Source organism: Rhinopithecus roxellana, chromosome 4 (genome assembly GCF_007565055.1).
Source record: "Rhinopithecus roxellana isolate Shanxi Qingling chromosome 4, ASM756505v1, whole genome shotgun sequence".
In the NCBI taxonomy this organism is placed as follows: domain Eukaryota; kingdom Metazoa; phylum Chordata; class Mammalia; order Primates; family Cercopithecidae; genus Rhinopithecus; species Rhinopithecus roxellana.
Genome location: NC_044552.1, coordinates 99,985,703 through 100,007,076, shown reverse-complemented (window position 1 = coordinate 100,007,076; position 21,374 = coordinate 99,985,703). Strand labels below are relative to the sequence as shown.

The 21,374-nt window shown below is 39.0% G+C and overlaps 1 protein-coding gene across 2 annotated transcripts in view; it reads right to left on the bottom strand.

Annotated features, from left to right (window-relative positions):
- RARS2 (arginyl-tRNA synthetase 2, mitochondrial) overlaps nucleotides 1-21,374 on the bottom strand; it is a 74,313-nt gene that overhangs the window by 24,745 nt on the left and 28,194 nt on the right. For both annotated transcript variants that reach the window (XR_004056853.1, XM_010387966.2), the window contains exons 5-8: nucleotides 16,044-16,141; nucleotides 11,206-11,261; nucleotides 7,514-7,597; nucleotides 2,799-2,875 (exon numbers count right to left, since the gene is read on the bottom strand). Coding sequence is in view for 1 of the 2 variants with exons in the window: in XM_010387966.2 (XP_010386268.1) it covers nucleotides 2,799-2,875; nucleotides 7,514-7,597; nucleotides 11,206-11,261; nucleotides 16,044-16,141 (315 nt within the window). In the remaining variant the exon portion in view is untranslated. The remainder of the gene's footprint in view (nucleotides 1-2,798; nucleotides 2,876-7,513; nucleotides 7,598-11,205; nucleotides 11,262-16,043; nucleotides 16,142-21,374) is intronic.

Here is a 21,374-nt window from a genome sequence, read left to right as displayed (position 1 = left end):
TTAAACAAAATCTTTTGAGGTGGGGCAGAAGAAAGATAAAAAGAGTAACTCTCACATGTCATGCTGCACTCTTAAATCAACGACACAAGGTCTCCAAGCAGGTATGTGTATTTTCTGCATCATGGGGTGTCTCTGTGTAAAAAGTGAAGTAGGGGTTCATCTTCAAAGACACTTTCCTCCCTGTCTAATTAAGAACAAATAGTGACTTCTCTTAGAAGTAAAATGTATTCAAACACCTGTGCTAACATTCTTAAATATCTGCTAGCGGTAATAAAGAAATCAATATACTTTGTGTTCTTAGCTCCCACAATTTAGTCTAAATATCTACCCTGGCATGCTTACAATGGTCCAAGCAAGCATTAGGTGACAGCCTGTTCCTCTTCCTTATTTGGAGGTGTTTTTACCTTTCTCAGCATTCCACAAGTAACTTCCTCCTTTGTTCTCCCCTGCCTTTGCCTCTTTTGAAAAGTTCTAAGTTGCTAGCCAATCGCGACAAATACAGAATGTGAGGTCCCATTCCAGCCAATGGAAACTGGACACAGCAGTAGGGTGGACGTATCAAGTTATAAACGACCCTGTCTCCTTTGTTCGGTGTATTCTCGTGGCAAAACTGCTGGCGAGTGTACCCTTTCTGCAGAGTAAAAATGGCCTTGCTGAGAGAATTAAATTTATGCTCAAGGCTATTTCTTTGTGGCACTGGGGAACAAGCATTCTATTTTTAAATAAACATTTTTACATATAACATCTTTGGGCCTGGATCTCATGCAAGGTTAAGCTTGAGGTAAAATTATTCAAGTGTAAAAATAAATAAATAAATACAGTAAAAACTCCAGGCACTAAGGGAACATGCTTTATTTATAGACAACCATGAAGAATTATTAATTTTTAAATTCCTGCCTATCAATAAAACTCTTAATGGGAAAGAGAGGAGAAATCTTTTGGTTAACATGATAAATCAAAATGCAGTCATTTAGAGTGCAGTACTTGGCATGGACTTGGGAAAATGGCAAACCTTTAAAGGTCTTTAAGAACTAGAATATGGGCTGGGTGCGGTGGCTCACACCTGTAATCCCAGCAGTTTGGGAGGCCGAAGCGGGCGGATCACGAGATCACGGGTTCAATACCAGCCTGGCCAACATAGTGAAACATCATCTCTACTAAAAAACAAAAAAAAATTTAGCTTGGCGTGGTGGTGGGCACCTGTAATCCCAGCTACTCGTGAGGCTGAGACAGAAGAACTGCTTCAACCCAGGAGGTGAAAGTTCAGTGAGCCAAGATTGCGGCATTGCACTCCAGCCTGGGCAACAGTGTGAGGCTCCTCAGAAAAAAAAAAAACAACAACAACAAAAAACAAAAAACTGGAGTACGTTTTTGTTCAATTTAACTGCAAAGCCAGCTGCAGGGGAAAAATCACGTAACAGAAAGGAAAATGATGAAGCACTCTGTGTGGCTTAAGCTAGAGAAGTAAAGCATTATTTTTGCAAGTGCTCTTCCTCACACACAAGCAGAACATCTTTAGTCTGATCCCCTGATCTGTCACCAATATGGCTGACTTCGTATCTGTGTTTCCACTGCGAGGCCCAGAAATGGCAGAGATAACAACAAGGACAACGAAAAGGAAACACATCCCTGGAGATTGTTTGGACAGGAAGGACTTTATTAATAAACTTCAGGAAGAACTGAAGATAAAGAAGCAAAGTATCCAAGGGACTAAATGAAATAGACAGAAATTCACATTGGACAAAAGCCATGAAAATGAGGTGAAAGATGTAAATGGGAAAAGCACACACGATTTCAGAGAGAAATAGACATGCCATTCCCCACACCAGAGAAAGAACAAAAATATTAATTTTTCAAGTCTAATTGATATACAGTTATTACCATGAAAATAGCTGTAGTACATATTAACTGGCAGAAAATTGAGAAATTTCTGTGTTGAATCATTATCTTACATGTTTATTCTAAAAAGATTCTATACCCGAAGAAATACTGTCCCAAATCAACTAAAAGAGCATTTAAAAAATCTTAGATTAGGAAATAAAAATAATCTAGTAAAATAAGTGCAACATTTTCTTTCTTTCTGAGACAGGGTCTTGCTCTGTTGTCCAGGCTGGAGTGCAATGTCACGACCACTGTAGCCTTAAACTCCTGGGGTCAAGCAATCCTCCTGCCTCAGTCAGTCTCCCAAGTAACTAGGACTACAGGAACAGGCCACTGTGCCTGGCTAATATTTTATTACTTTGTAGAGGCCAGGTCTCATTATGTTGCCCAAACTGGTTTTGAATTCCTGGTGTCAAGCAATCCTCCTGCCTTGGCCTCCCAAAGTGCTGGGATGCAGGTGTGAGTCACTGTGCCCAGCCAAAAGCAACATTTTCAACTATGTTTTGGTTCCTTGTTTTAAATAACATATTTTTTAAACCTCTGGAGGCTGGGCATGGTGACTCATGCCTGTAATCCCAGCACTTTGGGAGTCCAAGGTGGGTGGATTACCTGAGTCAGGAGTTTGAGACCTGCCTGGCCAACATGGAGAAACCCCATCTCTACTAAAAATACAAAAATTAGCTGGGTATGGTGGCACACGCCTGTAATCCCAGCAACTTGGGAGGCGGAGGCATGAGAATCTCTTGAACCCAGGAGGCAGAGGTTGCAGTGAGCTGAGATTGCACCACTGCACTCCAGCCTGGGCAACAGAGCAAGACCCTGTCTCAAAATAAATAAAAATAAACCTCTGGGATTAAAAATGTTATAAGCTACACAGTACTCTGAAAAAATTTTGAAACGTTTTCTTGCCAACTTACTTCAAAGAGATGCTGTAGAGGATTGGACTGCAGTTTTTCCTCATAGCCAAACAGTTGGAAGCCAGTTCCCAGAAGACCTACCATGATAATCCGTAAATGAAAAATTATCAAGTTGAACAATAGAGAATAGGCATGACAGGACTATGCATAATTCTATAAAAAGAGCAACCTGTCATATTATGTATCCTGAGAACTATTACAAAACACACTTTTACCTTCTATGATCCCATAAACTGACACAAGTCAAATTCAATATATTTAATCATAAATTCAACATACTGAATAGATCACTGAAATTAAGTTCACAGAAACCAATAGGTTATGAGCTCATCAAAGGTAGAGTCTGGACTAATTTATCTTTGTACTAAGAGTGCCAAACACCACCCTAGCAGACATTAAAAAATAAACATTTATTATGCAGCTACTCTGTTGAAGTGACATCATGATGCTAGACACTAGGCACTCAAAATTTATATATATATAAAAAAAAACTGATGGAAAGTGTTTTCAAACTTTCTTTTTAAACTTGTAGACATTAAGGTGAAGACAGCAACGGTTTTGTTGTTATATTAGTTCTTAAACAAATAATTGGAGGAAAACAACAAAAGGTAAAACTTGGAACATCCTTGATTATTTCTCAGGTTCAAGGTAGCCAAGCAACAAAAATCTTAAATTTGACCGTGTATAATTTTTCAGTCTTTGATGATAAATTCAGAGTTCAGGGATAGTGTTAATTTGTACCTTAAGAAAAAAAAAAAAAAAACACCAAAAACTGAGGTTGGTAAACTACAAATTAAAATTCCTAGTACAGTTTGGGAGTATGTAGACTCAAGATATTCTGCATAAAGATGATCATAATTTCCGTTTGAAAGGATATATGCAGTCTGGGGTAAGAGGAACATTAGTTTTATTACTTTAAACACCAATTTATGGCTGCGTGCAGTGGCTCATGCCTGTAATCCCAGCTACTAGGGAGGGTGAGACAGGAGAATTGCTTGAACCTGGGAGGCGGAGGCTGCGGTGAGCTGAGATCGTGCCATTGCACTCCAGCCTGGGCAACAAAAGCAAAATTTTGTCTCAAAAAAAAACAAAACAAAACAACAAAAAAACAAAATTAGCCTGGCATGGTGGTGCATGCCTGTGATCCCAGCTACTTGGGAGGCTGAGACAGAAGAATCACTTGAACCTGGGAGGCAGAGGTTGCAGTGAGCTGAGATGGTGCCACTGCATGCCAGCCTGGGTGACAGAGCAAGACTCCATCTCGGAAAGAAAAAAAAAATATTTCTATATCAATTACCAAGCTTCAGATCTAAAGGGCTTTACTGATACACATTTTTCTATACAAGGTTCAGTAGAAAGTAGGACGTGACTGAACACAGGAGACAGGAATATACAATACTTTGGAACTTAGGAACAAGAAGGATGACTGAAGCTCTATTCACTTTCAAGCAAGAGCAAATGTGATTATGATTCAGGGTGGCTGAAGCAGTGTGTGGAAAGATGCTCAGTGTTCCAAAACACAAAAATGGGAAAAGTAAAGGCCAATTCCATTTAACATTCAGCCTAATACATTTTCAAAAACTAATTCTGTGCTTAGAAACTGCCAACTTTCAAATGGAAATAGCTGAAACAGCAAAATTATTCTTTAACAATTATGGTTATAATGGAAATGTTGACAGATCATTAACCATAGCAGTCCTTTAGAGAAAAACTGCTATAACGAAATCCTGCAGCTAAAATGTAATGAATACCCTAATCACATATTTGCTAATGCCTGTGAAATGTCTAAATTGGTCAAACTAATAAAAATCAGTGCCATCCATTAAGTCTGACTGTTAAGCCTAGGGCCGAGCCCTCTGACTACCAGCTGTTGTGAACTACAGGTTGATTTTCTAAATGCAGGGCAAGTATTCTGATTCTTCCACAGTGAACAGTAAGGGTACTATTAACAGATTCAACGTCTACTCTTCTCAGAGTGCTTCTTACGTGCCAAGCATTGTAGATATAAAAGTAAGTTCACGCCTTCAAGGAACATGCCTCAGTAGGGCAGGGAAGCACACAAATAAGAATATAAGACAGGAGGCTTACCGTATTTGAATAGAGCTGGATACTAGGAAACTGGTGATGTGAGAAGATAGGCAAGGGTGTGTCTGTGTGTCAGAGAATGCTTTATAGAAATGATACTAGAGATGTTTCTTAAAATATACACGGCGGTAACATCAGAGATGTTCTTAAAGTTTGTATTTCCTAAGCCAAAAGAACAAAGCTGGATGCATCACGCTACCTGACTTCAAACTATACTACAAGGCTACAGTAACAAAAACAGCATGGTACTGGTACCAAAACAGAGATACAGACCAATGGAACACAACAGAACCCTCAGAAATAATACCACACATCTACAGCCATCTGATCTTTGACAAACCTGACAAAAACAAGAAATGGGGAAAGGATTCCCTATTTAATAAATGGTGCTGGGAAAATTGGCTAGCCATAAGTAGAAAGCTGAAACTGGATCCTTTCCTTACTCCTTATACGAAAATTAATTCAAGATGGATTAGAGACTTAAATGTTAGACCTAATACCATAAAAACCCTAGAAGAAAACCTAGGTAATACCATTCAGGACATAGGCATGGGCAAGGACTTCATGTCTAAAACACCAAAAACAACGGCAACAAAAGCCAAAATTGACAAACGGGATCTAATTAAACTAAAGAGCTTCTGCACAGCAAAAGCCAACTACCATCAGAGTGAACAGGCAACCTACAGAATGGGAGAAAATGTTTGCCATCTACTCATCTGACAAAGGGCTAATATCCAGAACCTATAAAGAACTCAAACAAATTTACAAGAAAAAAAACCCATCAAAAAGTGGGCAAAGGATATGAACAGACATTTCTCAAAAGAAGACATTCATACAGCCAACAGACACATGAAAAAATGCTCATCATCACTCGCCATCAGAGAAATGCAAATCAAAACCACAATGAGATACCATTTCACACCAGTTAGAATGGCAATCATTAAAAAATCAGGAAACAACAGGTGCTGGAGAGGATGTGGAGAAATAGGAACACTTTTACACTGTTGGTGGACTGTAAACTAGTTCAACCATTGTGGAAAACAGTGTGGCTATTCCTCAAGGATCTAGAACTAGAAATACTATTTGACCCAGCCATCCCATTACTGGAGATATACCCAAAGGATTATAAGTCACGTTGCTATAAAGACACATGCACATGTATGTTTATTGTGGCACTATTCACAATAGCAAAGACTTGGAATCAACCCAAATGTCCATCTGTGACAGACTGGATTAAGAAAATGTGGCACATATACACCATGGAATACTATGCAGCCATAAAAAGGATGAGTTCGTGTCCTTTGTAGGGACATGGATGCAGCTGGAAACCATCATTCTCAGCAAATTATCGCAAGAACAGAAAACCAAATACCGCATGTTCTCACTCATAGGTGGCAACTGAACAATGAGATCACTTGGACACAGGAAGGGGAGCATCACACACCAGGTCCTATTGTGGGGAGGGGGTTGGGGGAGGGATAGCATTAGGAGATATAGCTAATGTAAATGACGAGTTAACGGGTACAGCACATCAACATGGCACATGTATACATACATATGTAACAAACCTGCACGTTGTGCACATGTACCCTAGAACTTGAAGTATAATAATAATAATAAAAAAAGTATAAAAAAAAAAGTTTGTATCTCACAATCTACCCCGTCCTTCACTACCATAACAACTTCATTTACCTTGCCCTCTTACACCTTGATTACTGGTTTACATGAGTTAGGAATGGTTCTGAGTAAACTCATTATATGAAAGATAATTTGTGGTAGTACTTAACTGTTTGGATCGCACTCCTCTCTTTTTCTCTTTTCCTTCTGGACTTTCCCCACCCCACTCCTGCCCCTCACTGTACAGTTAAAGGGGAAGCCAAAGTATCACCCTTTGCTTATCTTCTGGGCCACTGGCCATGGTATAATAGTGGATCCTACTTCATGTAGGATGGCCCAGGGAGGCTGGATGTCCTTAGATTGAAAAATGGCAGGGCTGTGGTTGAGAACGGTGTACACAGTTAGACTTACTTCTTCCCTGTATACTCACTTCTACATTTAACTAATAAAAGCAGGCAATTCCTCTTTATTAAAACCACAAAAGCTTACATCAGGTCTTACTCTGGGGTTTTTTTTTTTAGACAGGGTCCTGCTCTGCCACCCACACTGGAGTTCAGTGGACTGCAGCCTTGACCTCCTGGGCTAACATGATCCTCTTACCTCAGCCTTCCGTGTAGCTAGGAATACATGGGCATGCCACCAAGTCCGGCTGATTTTTTTGTATTTTGTAAAGACAGGGTTTCACCATGTTGCTCACGCTGGTCTCAAACTCCTGGGCTCAAGTGATCCACCCGTCTTGGCCTCCCAAAATGTTGGCCATTACAGGAGTGAAATACCATGCCTGGCCCAGGTCTTCTTTGAATGTGTGAAGTTACCTTCCCCAAAGGTAACTTGTGTGGTGAGAATTACTCAAGTAAACAGATTTTATGCAAAAAAGCCATTAGGGAAAAAAAAATAGGTAGGACATACTACTTCATCCAACAGGATTCTGCCTATATTCTGTCCAGAAGATCAAAGCTTTTAAAAATTGAATTTTACAATGAAATGAAAAACAAAATCTCAGACGTACTTACCAAACTGCATGCCCCAATCACCAAGGTAATTTATTCTTATTACTTGATGTCCTAAAGCTTCTTTGAGATTTGCTATAAAATTTCCTAGTAATCAATAAAGTATAGTTTCTCATTCTTGTTATCCATTTTTGACATAAGAACCATGTACTTCTCTATTATCAAAGCATAAGTAAAAAATTCTTTTCACAAAATTTACCAACTCACTGTTTTTTACCAAAATATTCACCATTGTGTTTTCATATATGTTATGGAAAGGGAGTAAGAAATTACTTGTAGGGCAGTTATTCCAAAGAATCTCACATTTCACAGTAACAGAATTTTCATCAACATCATTAATAGGATTTTAGAACACATTAGAGTAATTGCTATTCTAGTCAATTTCAAGGAGAGAAAAAAAAAAAAAAATCCCAGTAATTAACAAGAAATATATTTGTCTGTGTCCTAAGAACCGAAGCCTCACTGCTGTATTTTCCCTTTTTGTGTTTTCTAAATAGCTCATTCTATCTCCTTTTAATCACTAACATCTACCCTCTGCATGCCTGCTCCCTAACAGCATGTAATAATCTAAAGCCTTCACTTTCCCATACTGCTGATGCTGGTTTCACACTCAATATCTATTCCACTTTCCTTCTTGTGTGCCCTCATCTACTGCCGAGGCTGAAAACCTAAAAAGTACAATTCCCAGAGTCTCTTTTTATTAGAGTTCCAGAAGTCTTCTAGGTTTGGGCAATCAGATACAGTCTGTGTAAGATTTAGAAGGGGAGTTACTTCTATTTTTTTATGACAAGCACAGTTGTGGAGGCTTTGTTTTTATGTGACACCATGAACAGAGGTCCTAGTATTCCATGATGGCCACCAAAGAAACTGAAAGTATATAGGGCTGCCTCTTAAGACTGTATGGATTCTAGATGGCATGGCAGGAGTAGTGCCATTTTCTTGACCACGGCAGTGGCAGCATGGTTCTACAGCAGTGGAAGTGATTGCAGAAGAGGCAGGAGCTCCCTTGATGACAAAGTTCTATAGTGCAGTTTTGGGAGTTATTTATGTCAGCTTAATCCAAAGCTTCTGCAGCCCTCCCAACAACTTTGTAAACCATTCAATATCCTATAATAAATCCTCTCCTGCCTTTACTAAGAATGGATTTAGTTTTTTGCAAATAAACCCTCACCAATATCCATACCCGTCTTAAACTACTGCAGCTATCTTCTTTTCCAGCTTCCCTACTTCTAGACTTTCCCAATCTGTAAAGTCCCAGCAATTGGAACCCCAGTTTTTCCAGCTGGTACAAAGATAGCATATTCTTATTTTTTTTTTCTTAGCCCCTTGTTATATCACAAATCCAATTAAATGTCTGAACCTAGACTTCTGGAATTAGACTGCCTAATTTCAAATCCTGGCTACAATACTTCGGAATCTTGGGAAAGTTACTTTTCGTAGCTGAATTTCTTCATCCATAAACCAGAGTTAATAGTATTTACCAAACTGGGTTGTTATAAAATTGAATTATATAATACATGAAGACATAGCATGGTAAGTTCTCAAATATTATCTCTTAACTGGTCCAAATATTTCCCTCAACTGTGAAAACAACTTTATCATACCCTACCCATCATTTACCCACTCCTATACTTTTGACTTACTCACATAGCTTTTCTTATATTGTATATTTCTTATACTTTTTCATCAAGTCCTGTCATTTCTTCTCTTAAAATGCTGCCCAAGAACAATGAGAGCTGACCCCACAACAATCTATGCCACAAGTACTAATTTCTCCAATTCTGAAAAGTATTGAAGCACAGGTTAAACAACTTTCTCTTAAGCATGCAATAGGACAGATTTCTACATTGGAAGTGAGATTAGATTGAGATAAACTCCGAAGTCCCTTCTAATTCCAATATTATATAATTTTAATTTCAGTTTTTAAATTCACCTGCTGCATGACACGTGTTAAATAAATGAAAATTGTTAAGTATATTATACACTGAAGCATTACAACTATGAAGTACTACATAGTAATCTCTATTTATTGAAATAGTCTTTTTTTGTTGTTTTTTGAGACGAAATCCAGCTGTCGCCCAGGCTGCAGCGCAGTGGTGTGCAGCTCGCCGCAACCTCCGCCTCCCGGGTTCAGGCGATTCTCCCACCTCAGCCTCCTGAGTAGCTGGGATTACAGGTGCACACCACCACACTGGCTGATTTTTTGTATTTTTAGTAAAGATGGGGTTTCGCCATGTTGGCCAGGCTGGTCTCGAACTCCTGACCTTAAATGATCCGCCTGCTTTAGCCTCCCAAAGTGCTGGGACTACAGGTGTGAGCCACTGTGCCTGGCCAGAAATAGTCTTGTTCTAATTTCCAGTCTTGAACATTCTACTAAGTGCTCACATGACTGAAGTGAATTTTTAACAAAAATTGTTATTTGCACTTTATAATTTTGACAAAAATTGCTATGTATTTTATATAAACAAAATATATGAATAGGCAGAGCGTGGTGGCTCACACCTGTAATCCCAGCACTTTGAGAGGCCAAGGTGGGCAGATCACTTGAGGTCAGGAGTTCGAGACCAGCCCGGGCAACATGGTGAAACCCTGTCTCTACTAAAAATACAAAAATTAGCCAGGCGTGGCGGCGCATGCCTGTAATCCCAGCTACTTGGGAGGATGAGGCAGGAGAATCTTTTGAACCTGGGAGACAGAGGTTGCAGTGAGCTGAGATTGTACCACTGCACTCTGGCCTGGGCAACAAAAAAACCACAAAATATATGAGCAAAAAAATTTGAAGGGTTATATATCCCCACATAACTATTTTTATTTTTGTATCTTTGAGGTCTTCTCCATATTTATACTTACTTTTAGAAAGTTAAAAATCCTAACATAGGCCGGGCGCGGTAGCTCAAGCCTGTAATCCCAGCACTTTGGGAGGCCGAGACGGGCGGATCACGAGGTCAGGAGATCGAGACCATCCTGGCTAACACGGTGAAACCCCCGTCTCTACTAAAAATACAAAAACTAGCCGGGCGAGGTGGCGGGCGCCTGTAGTCCCAGCTACTCGGGAGGCTGAGGCAGGAGAATGGCGTAAACCCGGGAGGCGGAGCTTGCAGTGAGCTGAGATCCGGCCACTGCACTCCAGCCCAGGCGACAGAGTGAGACTCTGCCTCAAAAAAAAAAAAAAAAAAAAAAAAAAAAAAAAAAAAAAAAAAAAAAAAAAAAAAAAAGAAACCCTGTCTCTACTAAAAAATACAAAAAACTAGCCGGGCGTGGTGGCGGGCGCCTGTAGTCTCAGCTACACGGGAGGCTGAGGCAGGAGAATGGCGTGAACCCGGGAGGCGGAGCTTGCAGTGAGCTGAGATCTGGCCACTGCACTCCAGCCTGGGCGGCAGAGCCAGACTCCATCTCAAAAAAAAAATAAAAAATAAAAAAAAAATAAATAAATAAATAAAAATAAAAATCATAACATAGATAGCAGTTAAAATTAGTTTCTCAGTGAATCTTTGGTTTTGAAATGAATTTTCTGTTTCTATTGTTATTAAACAATGTTGTCCATTTCATGTAATATTGAATTAGCATGAGGCTCATATAAATTTAAACTTTTTGTTTTTTGTTCTTTTGTTATTTAAGCATTAAACCATTAAATTGAACTATCAAATACTTCCTCAAAGGCACATTTAGTATTTTATGTGAAACTAAACACTTACCTATGATGGTAGAACGCAAATGTCCAACATGAAATTTTTTGGCAACATTAGGTGAACTGCAAAAAAAAAGGGAAAAGTTATTTCTCTATTCTAAGAATTAAGACTTCTAAGAATCAACTAGGTCATGCCTCCATACTTTGACAAAACTGTGGAGTAAAGTCCTTTGGTATTAGGGCAAAGATAAGTTAAAAGTCAAAAATTTACAGCAAAGATAAATTAGAACTCAAAATTTTGACATTATGTTAATGAAATTGATCCTGTGACTCCTGAACTAATAGCGTTCACGTAAGTGGTATACTTAGGAAGTGGATACATTTAAGGATTGACAAAACCAACACAAATTACTAAGTTTAGTGCAAATCCTTTACCCTCTTAAAAATCACTGAGGGCCTCAAAGAAATATTTTTCATATAGGTAATATCTGCTACTATTTACTGTATCAGAAATCAAAATTTAAAAATGTAAAAATACCCCCAGCACAATGGCTCACGCCTGTACTCTCAGCACTTTGAGAGGCTGAGGTGGGAAGACTGCTTGAGGCCAGGAGTTTGAGACTAGCCTGGGCAACATATCAAGACACTGTCTCTACAGAATTTTTTTTCAAAAAACTAGTCAGGTAGCTGGGTGCGGTGGCTCACACCTGTAATCCCAGCACTTTCTTAGGCCGAGGAGGATGGATCACTTGAGGCCAGGAGTTCTAGACCATCCTAATCAACATGGTGAAACCCTTACTTCACTAAAAATACAAAAAATTAGCAGGGTGTGGTGGTGCATGACTGTAATCCCAGCTATTTGGGAGGCTGAGGCAGGAGAATGGCTTGAACCTGGGAGGCAGAGGTTGCAGTGAGCCGAGATCACGACATTCATTGCCCTCTAGCCTGGGTGACAAGAGCAAAACTCTGTCTCAAAAAAATAAAAATAAAAATAATTAAAATAAATTAGTAGGGTGTGGTGGTGCATGCTTGTAGTCCTAGCTACACGGAAGGCTAAAGCAGGAGGATAGCTTGGGTCCAGGAGTTCAAAGTTACAGTGAACTATGATGATTGCACTTCAGCCTGGGTGACAGAGTGAGACTCTGTAAAATTAAAAACAAAACAAAAAAAAGGAAAAATAATTATGCATAAAACCTTTAACAATCGGAATGTGACTCACCACTCCAAATTCCCAATCAACACATTTATCACTCCCGTGTGTGCTCAAGAAGTTGTAATCAATCATTTAACATAGCAAATGCTTCCAGAGCACTCACTACCTGACAGGCACAGCTGCACATACTTCACGTGTATTAACTCATTTAATACTCGTATGTGCTGTGAGGTAAGGTACTCTTAACTTTTATTTTACAGATGAGGGAACTGGGACAACAAAGAGAGATGATGAAGCAAATGTGGCAATATCTTGATGACTCTTAAATATGTGTAACGAACATATAGGGGTTAAGTATACTGTTCCCTGTTTTGTGAATGTTTGAAAATTTCATAAGTTTCTCAATATTAAAAAAAGATAAATTATCTTTTATATTACCAATTATAAAAAAAATTGAACATAGTTGGTTAAAAGTGGCAAAACTAGAGCTTAATTCTGGTTTGTCTCCAAAGCCTTGTTATATACCCTTCAAAGTACTACGATTTAAAAACTTGATCCTACGACATGTGTGCATATTTTAAAAATTCTCTTCTCCTATCTCTCTCATTTTCAGAAGAAATCCAAGAATAATGTTCTCTATCAATTTTGATCCTGTCTCCACCTATTTTGTCTCTACTTTGAAATCACAACAGCAAGAACTGCAGCATCTGGAAAACCTCTGAGGGAGAGAGAAGCAATGGTCTCACAACAATGCCACATGTAAACTGTCAGAGAGCAAAGATGGCTGCTAGGAGATAGACAGGCTCTGCCTTCACCAGCATTCAGACACTCATTTAAAGCCTTCCTTAACTGCTTTAGAAAAAGGCTAAGAGAAGCAAATCCATAAGCAAATTAACTGCCATACAAAAAGCCTACAGAATACAACTTGCATAGAACAGGTTATTTTTAGATACTTCTTAAAAGCATAAACAAAAAGGAGCAGTATATGGGAAACCAAAACTTAAGAGGAAAGCCAGGGAATCAATGAGTAAGGAAGACTGATGCCACAGTATTTCTAGAGCTTAGTTGGAGTAAAAGGATGGTAAAGGTGGAAAAAAAAATGCAAAAGAAGGTAAGTAATGGTGGCAACTTTTCAAGTTTTAGGAAACTTATAATGGCATTACTTAAAGGATGAATGTATGGCAACAGGTAATATATTGCCTCCCTATTGATTTTCCTTTACTTGTCGGTTAGGTAATTGAAAGGGGTTTAAGAGTAATATGGTAATGAAGTGCTTCCCCAGTGAAGAAAGCAGTATGTCCATTAATTTAAAGACATGAATGAAAATAATCAAAGACGATCACAAATTCTTTGCTTCTCTCACCATTAAGAGATGTACTCTATTTTTCTTCCCTTGAATCTGGGGTGATCTTGTGACTTGCTTTCATTAGCAGAAAGTGACAAAACTGATGATGCCATGCCTGTTCCAAGATTAGATGTTTTCACTATCTTTTAGAGCCTTGAGTACCTCTGTAAAGAGGTCTTGCTACCCTGTTGGAGAAACAATGTGGTGGGAGAGAGAGATGCCTGGCCAGAGAAGTAAATGAGCCACTTTTGATTTCTAGCCCCAATAGTCTCCAGATGACCACAGTTACATAAATGACCTCAGGCAAACAGAAGAACCACTGGCCTGAAATACTCCTCTCTCCCCATTTCCTCATACATGGTGTCATAAGTACCAACATGGATGTTGTTTTAAGACACTAATCAGAAGCTGACAATTCTTTTTCTTAAAGAGCCAGATAGTAAATATTTTAATAGGCTTTTGGACCATCTGATCTGTCACAACTATTCAACTCAGCTCTACTCTGTTCAACTGCCATTGCAATATGAAAGCAGCCAATGTAGATGATGTAAACAAATGTGCATGGCTGTGTTCCAACAAAATTTTATTTGCAAAAACAAGGGGCAAACTGGATGTTGCTTATGGGCTGAGGTTTAACAATCCCTACATTAAGGTTTGCAGTGGTTTCTTATTCAAGAGGAGATAAAACAGGCAAATTTCCTTAGGAGATGGCCTTAGTGTAGTTCCTCTGCGGTATGAGGATGACTGTAGGAAGTCCCTCTACTCTTTGTGATGCAACAAATATTTAAACTCAACTTTAAATATCATAATTGTGGTGTACTGCAGTACAAGAGTCATTCATAAGTGTCTACTCCATAGGAGCAGAAGCTTACTCAGTAATTGGTCCTTATCATAAATTCATGAGTTTGGTCTTAGAGGGTCTGTCTTTTTTAAGAAGACAAGTGAGTGGCAGAGACAGTACACATGCATAAAACCCGCTCTTTCACTGACTGTACAGGTGCTAATCATAACTAAGTTTAAAGGCTATTATCATAAACTGCAATAATGAGTTAGTAAACATAATACTTCCCATATAGATTTTTAAAAATCTTCCACAGACGGCCAGGCGCGGTGGCTCAAGCCTGTAATCCCAGCACTTTGGGAGGCCGAGACGGGCGGATCATGAGGTCAGGAGATCGAGACCATCCTGGTGGACACAGTGAAACCCCGTCTCTACTAAAAAATACAAAAAACTAGCCAGGCGAGGTGGCAGGCGCCTATAGTTCCAGCTACTCGGGAGGCTGAGGCAGGAGAATAGCGTAAACCCAGGAGGCGGAGCTTGCAGTGAGCTGAGATCTGGCCACTGCACCCCAGCCTGGGCGACAGAGCCAGACTCCGCCTCAAAAAAAAAAAAAAAAAAAATCTTCCACAGACATAAATACTTAAGAAGACAAAAGGCTCTTAGCAAGTTCTATCTTTCTAAGTAGAAAAACAGTTCATCAAGACTGTTCTTCAGCTTTAGGAAGACAAATGCAACATCTCTGATAATTTCCTACGGTTGTCAATCTGTCAGCTGTACAATGAAAGTATTAGTTTTCAGTGTTCTCTTTTCTCTCTTGGTTACCTCAAACAGTCCAAATACCAGACAGTTATACTGACAGCATGTTAGAAAGTTCTATGAAGACTATTTAGAGGCACATTAAACTTCAAGCTATTTTTCTGGTAATTAAAAAATACATTTATTACAAATACTAAAAGACTTGTTTCTCTGGTAATCAAATTACTTAAAAAAATGTTTTTTGACACAGGGTCTTGGTGTGTCTCACCAGAGCTAGAGTGCAGTGACAATCCCAGCTCACTGTAACCTTGAATTCCTAGGCTCAAGCCATCTTTCCTCCTCAGCCTCCCAAGTAGCTGTCACTACGGGAGTGTGACACCATGTACAACTACTTTTTCTATTTTTTTTTTAAGAGGTGGGGTCTCACTATGTTGCCCAGGCTGGTCTCGAACTCTTGGCCTCAAGTGATCCTCCCACCTTGCCTTCCAAAGTGCTAGGATTACAGGCTGAGCCACCATGCCTGGCCACTTTAAAATTCCTAATACGGCAGTAACCATTACCTCTGCCTTAAGAGTCTATTAAAGTGAATAACTAGTTCTTCCAAAAAAGGAACTGTTAATACTAAAAAAAAAATAAATAAATAAAAATAAATAAATAAACATTTATTATTAGACATTTTTTAGAGGTCCAAAAATATGTTTTTATTCATAGTTCAATGATTGATTCACTGTGATTTCAATAAATAATATAATTGCACTGGTTTTCAAGTTTTCCATATGCTATTTATTAAGACCCCAAATGATGATGGTAATAACACTCCTCCGCCCAGTCAACTTGATTAAGCAACACATATAAGGGATGCACCCTCACCTGAATTCAACCACAATCTTCTTCCGGGGAAGACCAGAGAAAAGTTCACTTTTTAATCCATATTTTGAGCCATCTTCAATTACTTGTAGTAGCACTGTCTGAAAATTAAAGGAGTGTAATTTAATGAACAAAAATTACAATGCTTTTAATTACTCTGTTGCTGAGAATTAAATATTGCCAATTTGTTCATTCTAATTTATGGAACTGAGAATTTCATAGAATCCTCAGTGGCACTACCTCTAGCACCACTTTTGTTACTAATGCTAGTCATAGTAGTAACATGAGTTAACACAAGGATTCTGAGCCCTTTTACACTCCATGTCTATTCATCCTTACAGTAACCAGTTATGTAAGTATTTTACAGAGAAGGAAACTGAAGTTTGGTGAAGTTAAGTAACCGCCAAAAGTCCCACAGTAAATATGAACAACAAAACCAGAAGCACCATCTAATACTTATTGAGTTCATACGATTTGCCAGCCACTGTTTCAAGCATTTTATATTCATTAACTTACTTACTCCTCACGACAGCCTTAGAGATAAGAACTATTTTAACAAATAAAGAAAGAAAAGTATTGAGGGGTTAACTTGTGCAGAAAAGAACTTTTGCAACTTCACAGCTAACCTGTTAACTGCTGCATGCTGCTGCAGTTTTTGTGATATTAAAAACTACAAGTAATGGTAGGAAAAAGACAAAAATGTATAATGCCTATTGGCTACACAAGAAACAAGGAAATCCCACAGAAACTTCCCAAACATATTCCAGGTTAGTTTTTAGTTATTAACATAGAACTATGGTATATAATTCACAAAATTCATTTTATTTTTTGTTAATGGTGATGAACTTTTGTTTACTCGTATCAGTTGGTTTTCTTTCCCCAATTGCATCTATACTTTACTTTTATTTTTACATTTTTGAGACAGGGCTTTACTCTGTCTCCCAGACTGAAGTGCAGTGGCACAATCAGGGCTCACTGAAGCCTCAATCAGATTCAAGCGATCTTCCTACCTAAGCAATCCTACCACCTCAGCCTCCAGAGTAGCTGGGACTACAGGTACATGCTACCACACCCAGCTAATTAAACAAAAATTTTTTTTGCAAGGGCACAGTGGCTCACGCCTGTAATCCTAACACTTTGGGAGGCTGAGGCAGGTGGATCAGGAGATCAGGAGGTCAGGAGATCAAGACCACCCTGGCCAACATGGTGAAACCCCATCTCTACTAAAAAAATACAAAAAAAAAAAAAAAGAAAATTAAGCAGACATGGTGGCATGCGCCTGTAGTCCCAGCTACTTGGGAGGTTGAGGCAGGAGAATCGCTTGAACCCAGGAAGCGGAGGTTGCAGTGAGCCGAGATCGCACCACTGCACTCCAGCCTAGGTGACAGAGCGAGACTCCATCTCCCAAAAAAAAAAAAAAAAAAAAATGTGGTTTATGTTGTGAAAAACTTTATTATCAAAGAGTTGGTTAAAATGGTCTCTAAATGGAACAAGCAGAGAAGGGAGCAGCAGCCAGTACCTAACAATTGACATTTAAGAAGCATAAAGTGCTGGGTCCAAGATCAGCTGCTTCTACTGTACCCATTGTCTTTAAGTCTCATAATTTTTTTTTTTTTTTTGAGATGGAGTCTGGCTCTGTCGCCCAGGCTGGAGTGCAGTGGCCGGATCTCAGCTCACTGCAAGCTCCGCCTCCCGGGTTCACGCCATTCTCCTGCCTCAGCCTCCCAAGTAGCTGGGACTACAGGCGCCTGCCACCACGCCCGGCTAATTTTTTGTATTTTTAGTAGAGACGGGGTTTCACCGTGTTGGCCAGGATGGTCTCGATCTCCTGACCTCGTGATCCGCCTGTCTCGGCCTCCCAAAGTGCTGGGATTACAGGCGTGAGCCACCGCGCCCGGCTAAGTCTCATAATCTTAAAGATGGGCAACATTTCCCATTTAATGGATCCAAAACTAAGGTTCAGAAATAGTATGTATGTGCACAAGGACACAGAGAAAATAATATTCTCTTGATTCACATTGTATAATAAGAAACAGATAAAGAATACAATATATAGACAGTATACAGAATATTGTCTGTCATAAACTAGAGACCCAGTATTATTAGTCCAAGAATATATATGAAAAGAATACATCAGTAAGAAGAAATCCAGATTCAGATTATTCTAAGCAGAAAGTCTACAAATCTTTCACTTCTTTTTATGTAATGAATGGCAGACTCCACAACAGTTAATCACAGTAAATTAGAATTATCTTTGACAATAACCGTCTATCTACTGATTTACCTAGCACAAACAACAAAAAGGCAACGTTAATAATTTTTTAAAACTTGAACATTTAAGATAAGGCTGAAGTCCCTCTCGATCATCTGTCCTTATCCTAATTCCTTCCCTCCTTCCTCAGGAGTAACCACTTTTCAAACATCATCTTAGCTGGTGACTACTCCCTTCTTGCAACTATCCTCCTCCAAGACACCATTCTCTCTCAACTTTTGCTTCTCAATTTCCTTTGTAGGCTCTTCTTCAATCATCTGCCCTTGACTCTGCACTCTGTGTTCCATTCTTGCTTCTAGCTTTTTATTTTACACTTTCAGGTCACCTTAAGACTTCAAATACTTGGCCGGGCATGGTGGCTCACATCTGTAATCCCAGCACTTTGGGAGGCTGAGGCAGATGGATCACCTGAGGTCAGGAGTTCAAAACCAGCCTGATCAACATGGTGAAACCCTGTCTCTACTAAAAATACAAAAAATTAGCCGGGTGTGGTGGTAGACACCTGTAACCCCAGCTACTTGGAAGGCTGAGGCAGGAGAATCGCTTGAACCCGGGAGATGGGAGTTGCAATGAGCCGAGATCATGCCACTGCACTCCAGCATGGGCAACATGAGCGAAACTCCATCTCAAAAAAAAAAAAAAAGACTTCAAATACTATTACTTCTAACTACTTAATCTCTCTAGTGCTACAGACTGATTGGATATGCTTCTCAGGCATTTCACAGAAAATACACTTCCATCTACACTGTCTATTTCCACAAACTGCACTACCACTCACCCAACTAACCTACTCAGAAACCTAGGAGTCCCCAACATTTACCTTATTCCCTCAACCTCTGTAATTAGTCACCTGTTAATCACCAGGTCCTGTGTGTATTTCTCCTAAATATCGTTAGTTATTTAATAACTGGTTCTTCTACCCTGGTTTAGGTCCTCATCTGTCAGCTATACCACTGCAAAAACAACACCTACAGTAACGCACCAAATAACAATGTGTCAGTCAATGATGAACCACATATATACAATGGTGGTCCCATTCAGACTGTAACAGAGCTGAGAAATTCTTATCACCCAGCAATGTTGCAGCAGGTCATAATGCCTAGTGCAATGCAGTACTCACATGTTTGTGGTGATGCTGATGTAAACAAACCTACTAGGCTAGGCTGCCAGTCATATAAAAGTATAGCACATACAATTATGTACACCACATAATACTTGATAATAATAAAGGACTGTACTGATTTATGTATTTAATCTACTATATTTTTAAATCATAATTTTAAAGTGTACTCCTTATACTTACTAAAAACAATTAACTGTAAAACTGCCTCAGGCAGGTCCTTTAGGAGATACTCCAGAAGGCACTGTCATCATAGAAGATGACAGCTTCATGTGTGTTATTGCCCCCGAAGACTTTCCAGTGGGACAAGATGTGGAGGTGAAGACAGTGATATTGATTATCTTGACCCTGTGTAGGCTGAGACTAATGTGTTTGTGTCTTAGCTTTTAACAAAAAAATCTAAAAAGTAAATTAAAAAAATTAGAAAAAGCGTACAGAATAAGGATATATTTTTGTACAGTTGTATAATGTGTTTGTTTTAAGCTGTAATTACAAAAGAGTTCAAAAGTTAAAAAATTAAGCTGAGATATAAAGAAAAACAAATAGAAGAAAAAAAGTTTAAAAAATGAAAAAGTTTATAGAATAAAAATGTTACAGTCAGCTAAGGTTAATTTATTATAGAAGAAAGAAAAATATTTATTTTTTAGAGATAGAGTCTCTCGTCAGGCATGGTGGTGGGCACCTGTAATCCCAGCTACTTGGGAGGCTGAGGCAGGAGAATCGTTTGAACCTGGGGGGCGGAGGTGGGAGCTGAGGTTGTGCCATTGCACTCCAACCTGGGCAACAAGAGCGAAACTCTGTCTCAAAAAAAAAAAAAAAAATAGAGACAGGGTCTCGCTCTGTCACTCAGGCTGGAGTACAACAGTGTGATCCTAGCTCATTGCAGCCCCAACACTCCTGGGCTCAAGTGATCCTCTTACCTCAGCCTCTCAAAGTGCTGGAGTTACAGGTGTGAGTCACCACATTGAGCCAAGAAAAATATTTCTTTAAATTTTTGTTATTTTATTCTGAAGTTATGGTACAAGGAAAAATATGTTTTTATAAACCCATTGTAACCTAAGTGTACGGTGTTTGTAATGTCTACAGTAGTGTACAGTAATGTTTGAGGCCTTCACATGCACTCATCACTCACTCACCCAGAGCAGCTTCCAGTCCTGCAAGCTCCATTCACGGTAAATGCCCAATACAGGTATAGCATCTTTTATATTTAATACTGTATTTTTACTGTACCTTTCCTATGTTTAGATATGTTAAGATACAAATATCACTGTGTCACAATTGCACAAATACTGTATTTGGTATTTACATGATTTACAAGTTTATAGCCTAGGTCTCTATAATCGGTTTTATCATCTAGGTTTGGGTAAGTACACTATGATGTCCCTTAATAACAAAATCACCTATGGACACATTTCTATGAATGTATCCCATTGTTAAGCAACACATGACTATAAAATAAAACAATAACACCTATCTTTTTACATAGCATATACATTTAACTGAGTCTATTTTAGTCAAACCCTTCAATGATTCGAACGGTTTAAGAGATTTTATCAACTAGGTATAGTGCCTCACACCTGCAATCCCAACAATTTGGGAGGCTGAGCTGGGAGGACTGCTGGAGGCCAGGAGTTTGAGACCAGTCTGGACAACATAGCAAGACCCCATCACTGAAAATTTTAAAAAATGTAGCCAAGTGTAGTGGCCTGTGACTGCATTTCCAGCTACTTTTGGAGGCTGAAATGGGAGGATTACTTGAGCCCAGCAGGTCAAGCCCTGCAGTAAGCTACGATGATGATGCTATACACCAACCTGAGTGACAGAGACTCCATCTCTAAAAGAAAAAAAAAAAAAGAAATTTAAAAATATATTTATCAATTTCCAATCTGACTTTTACTTGACACATGCCTATCACTTTTTTTTTTTTTTTTTTTGAACTTTT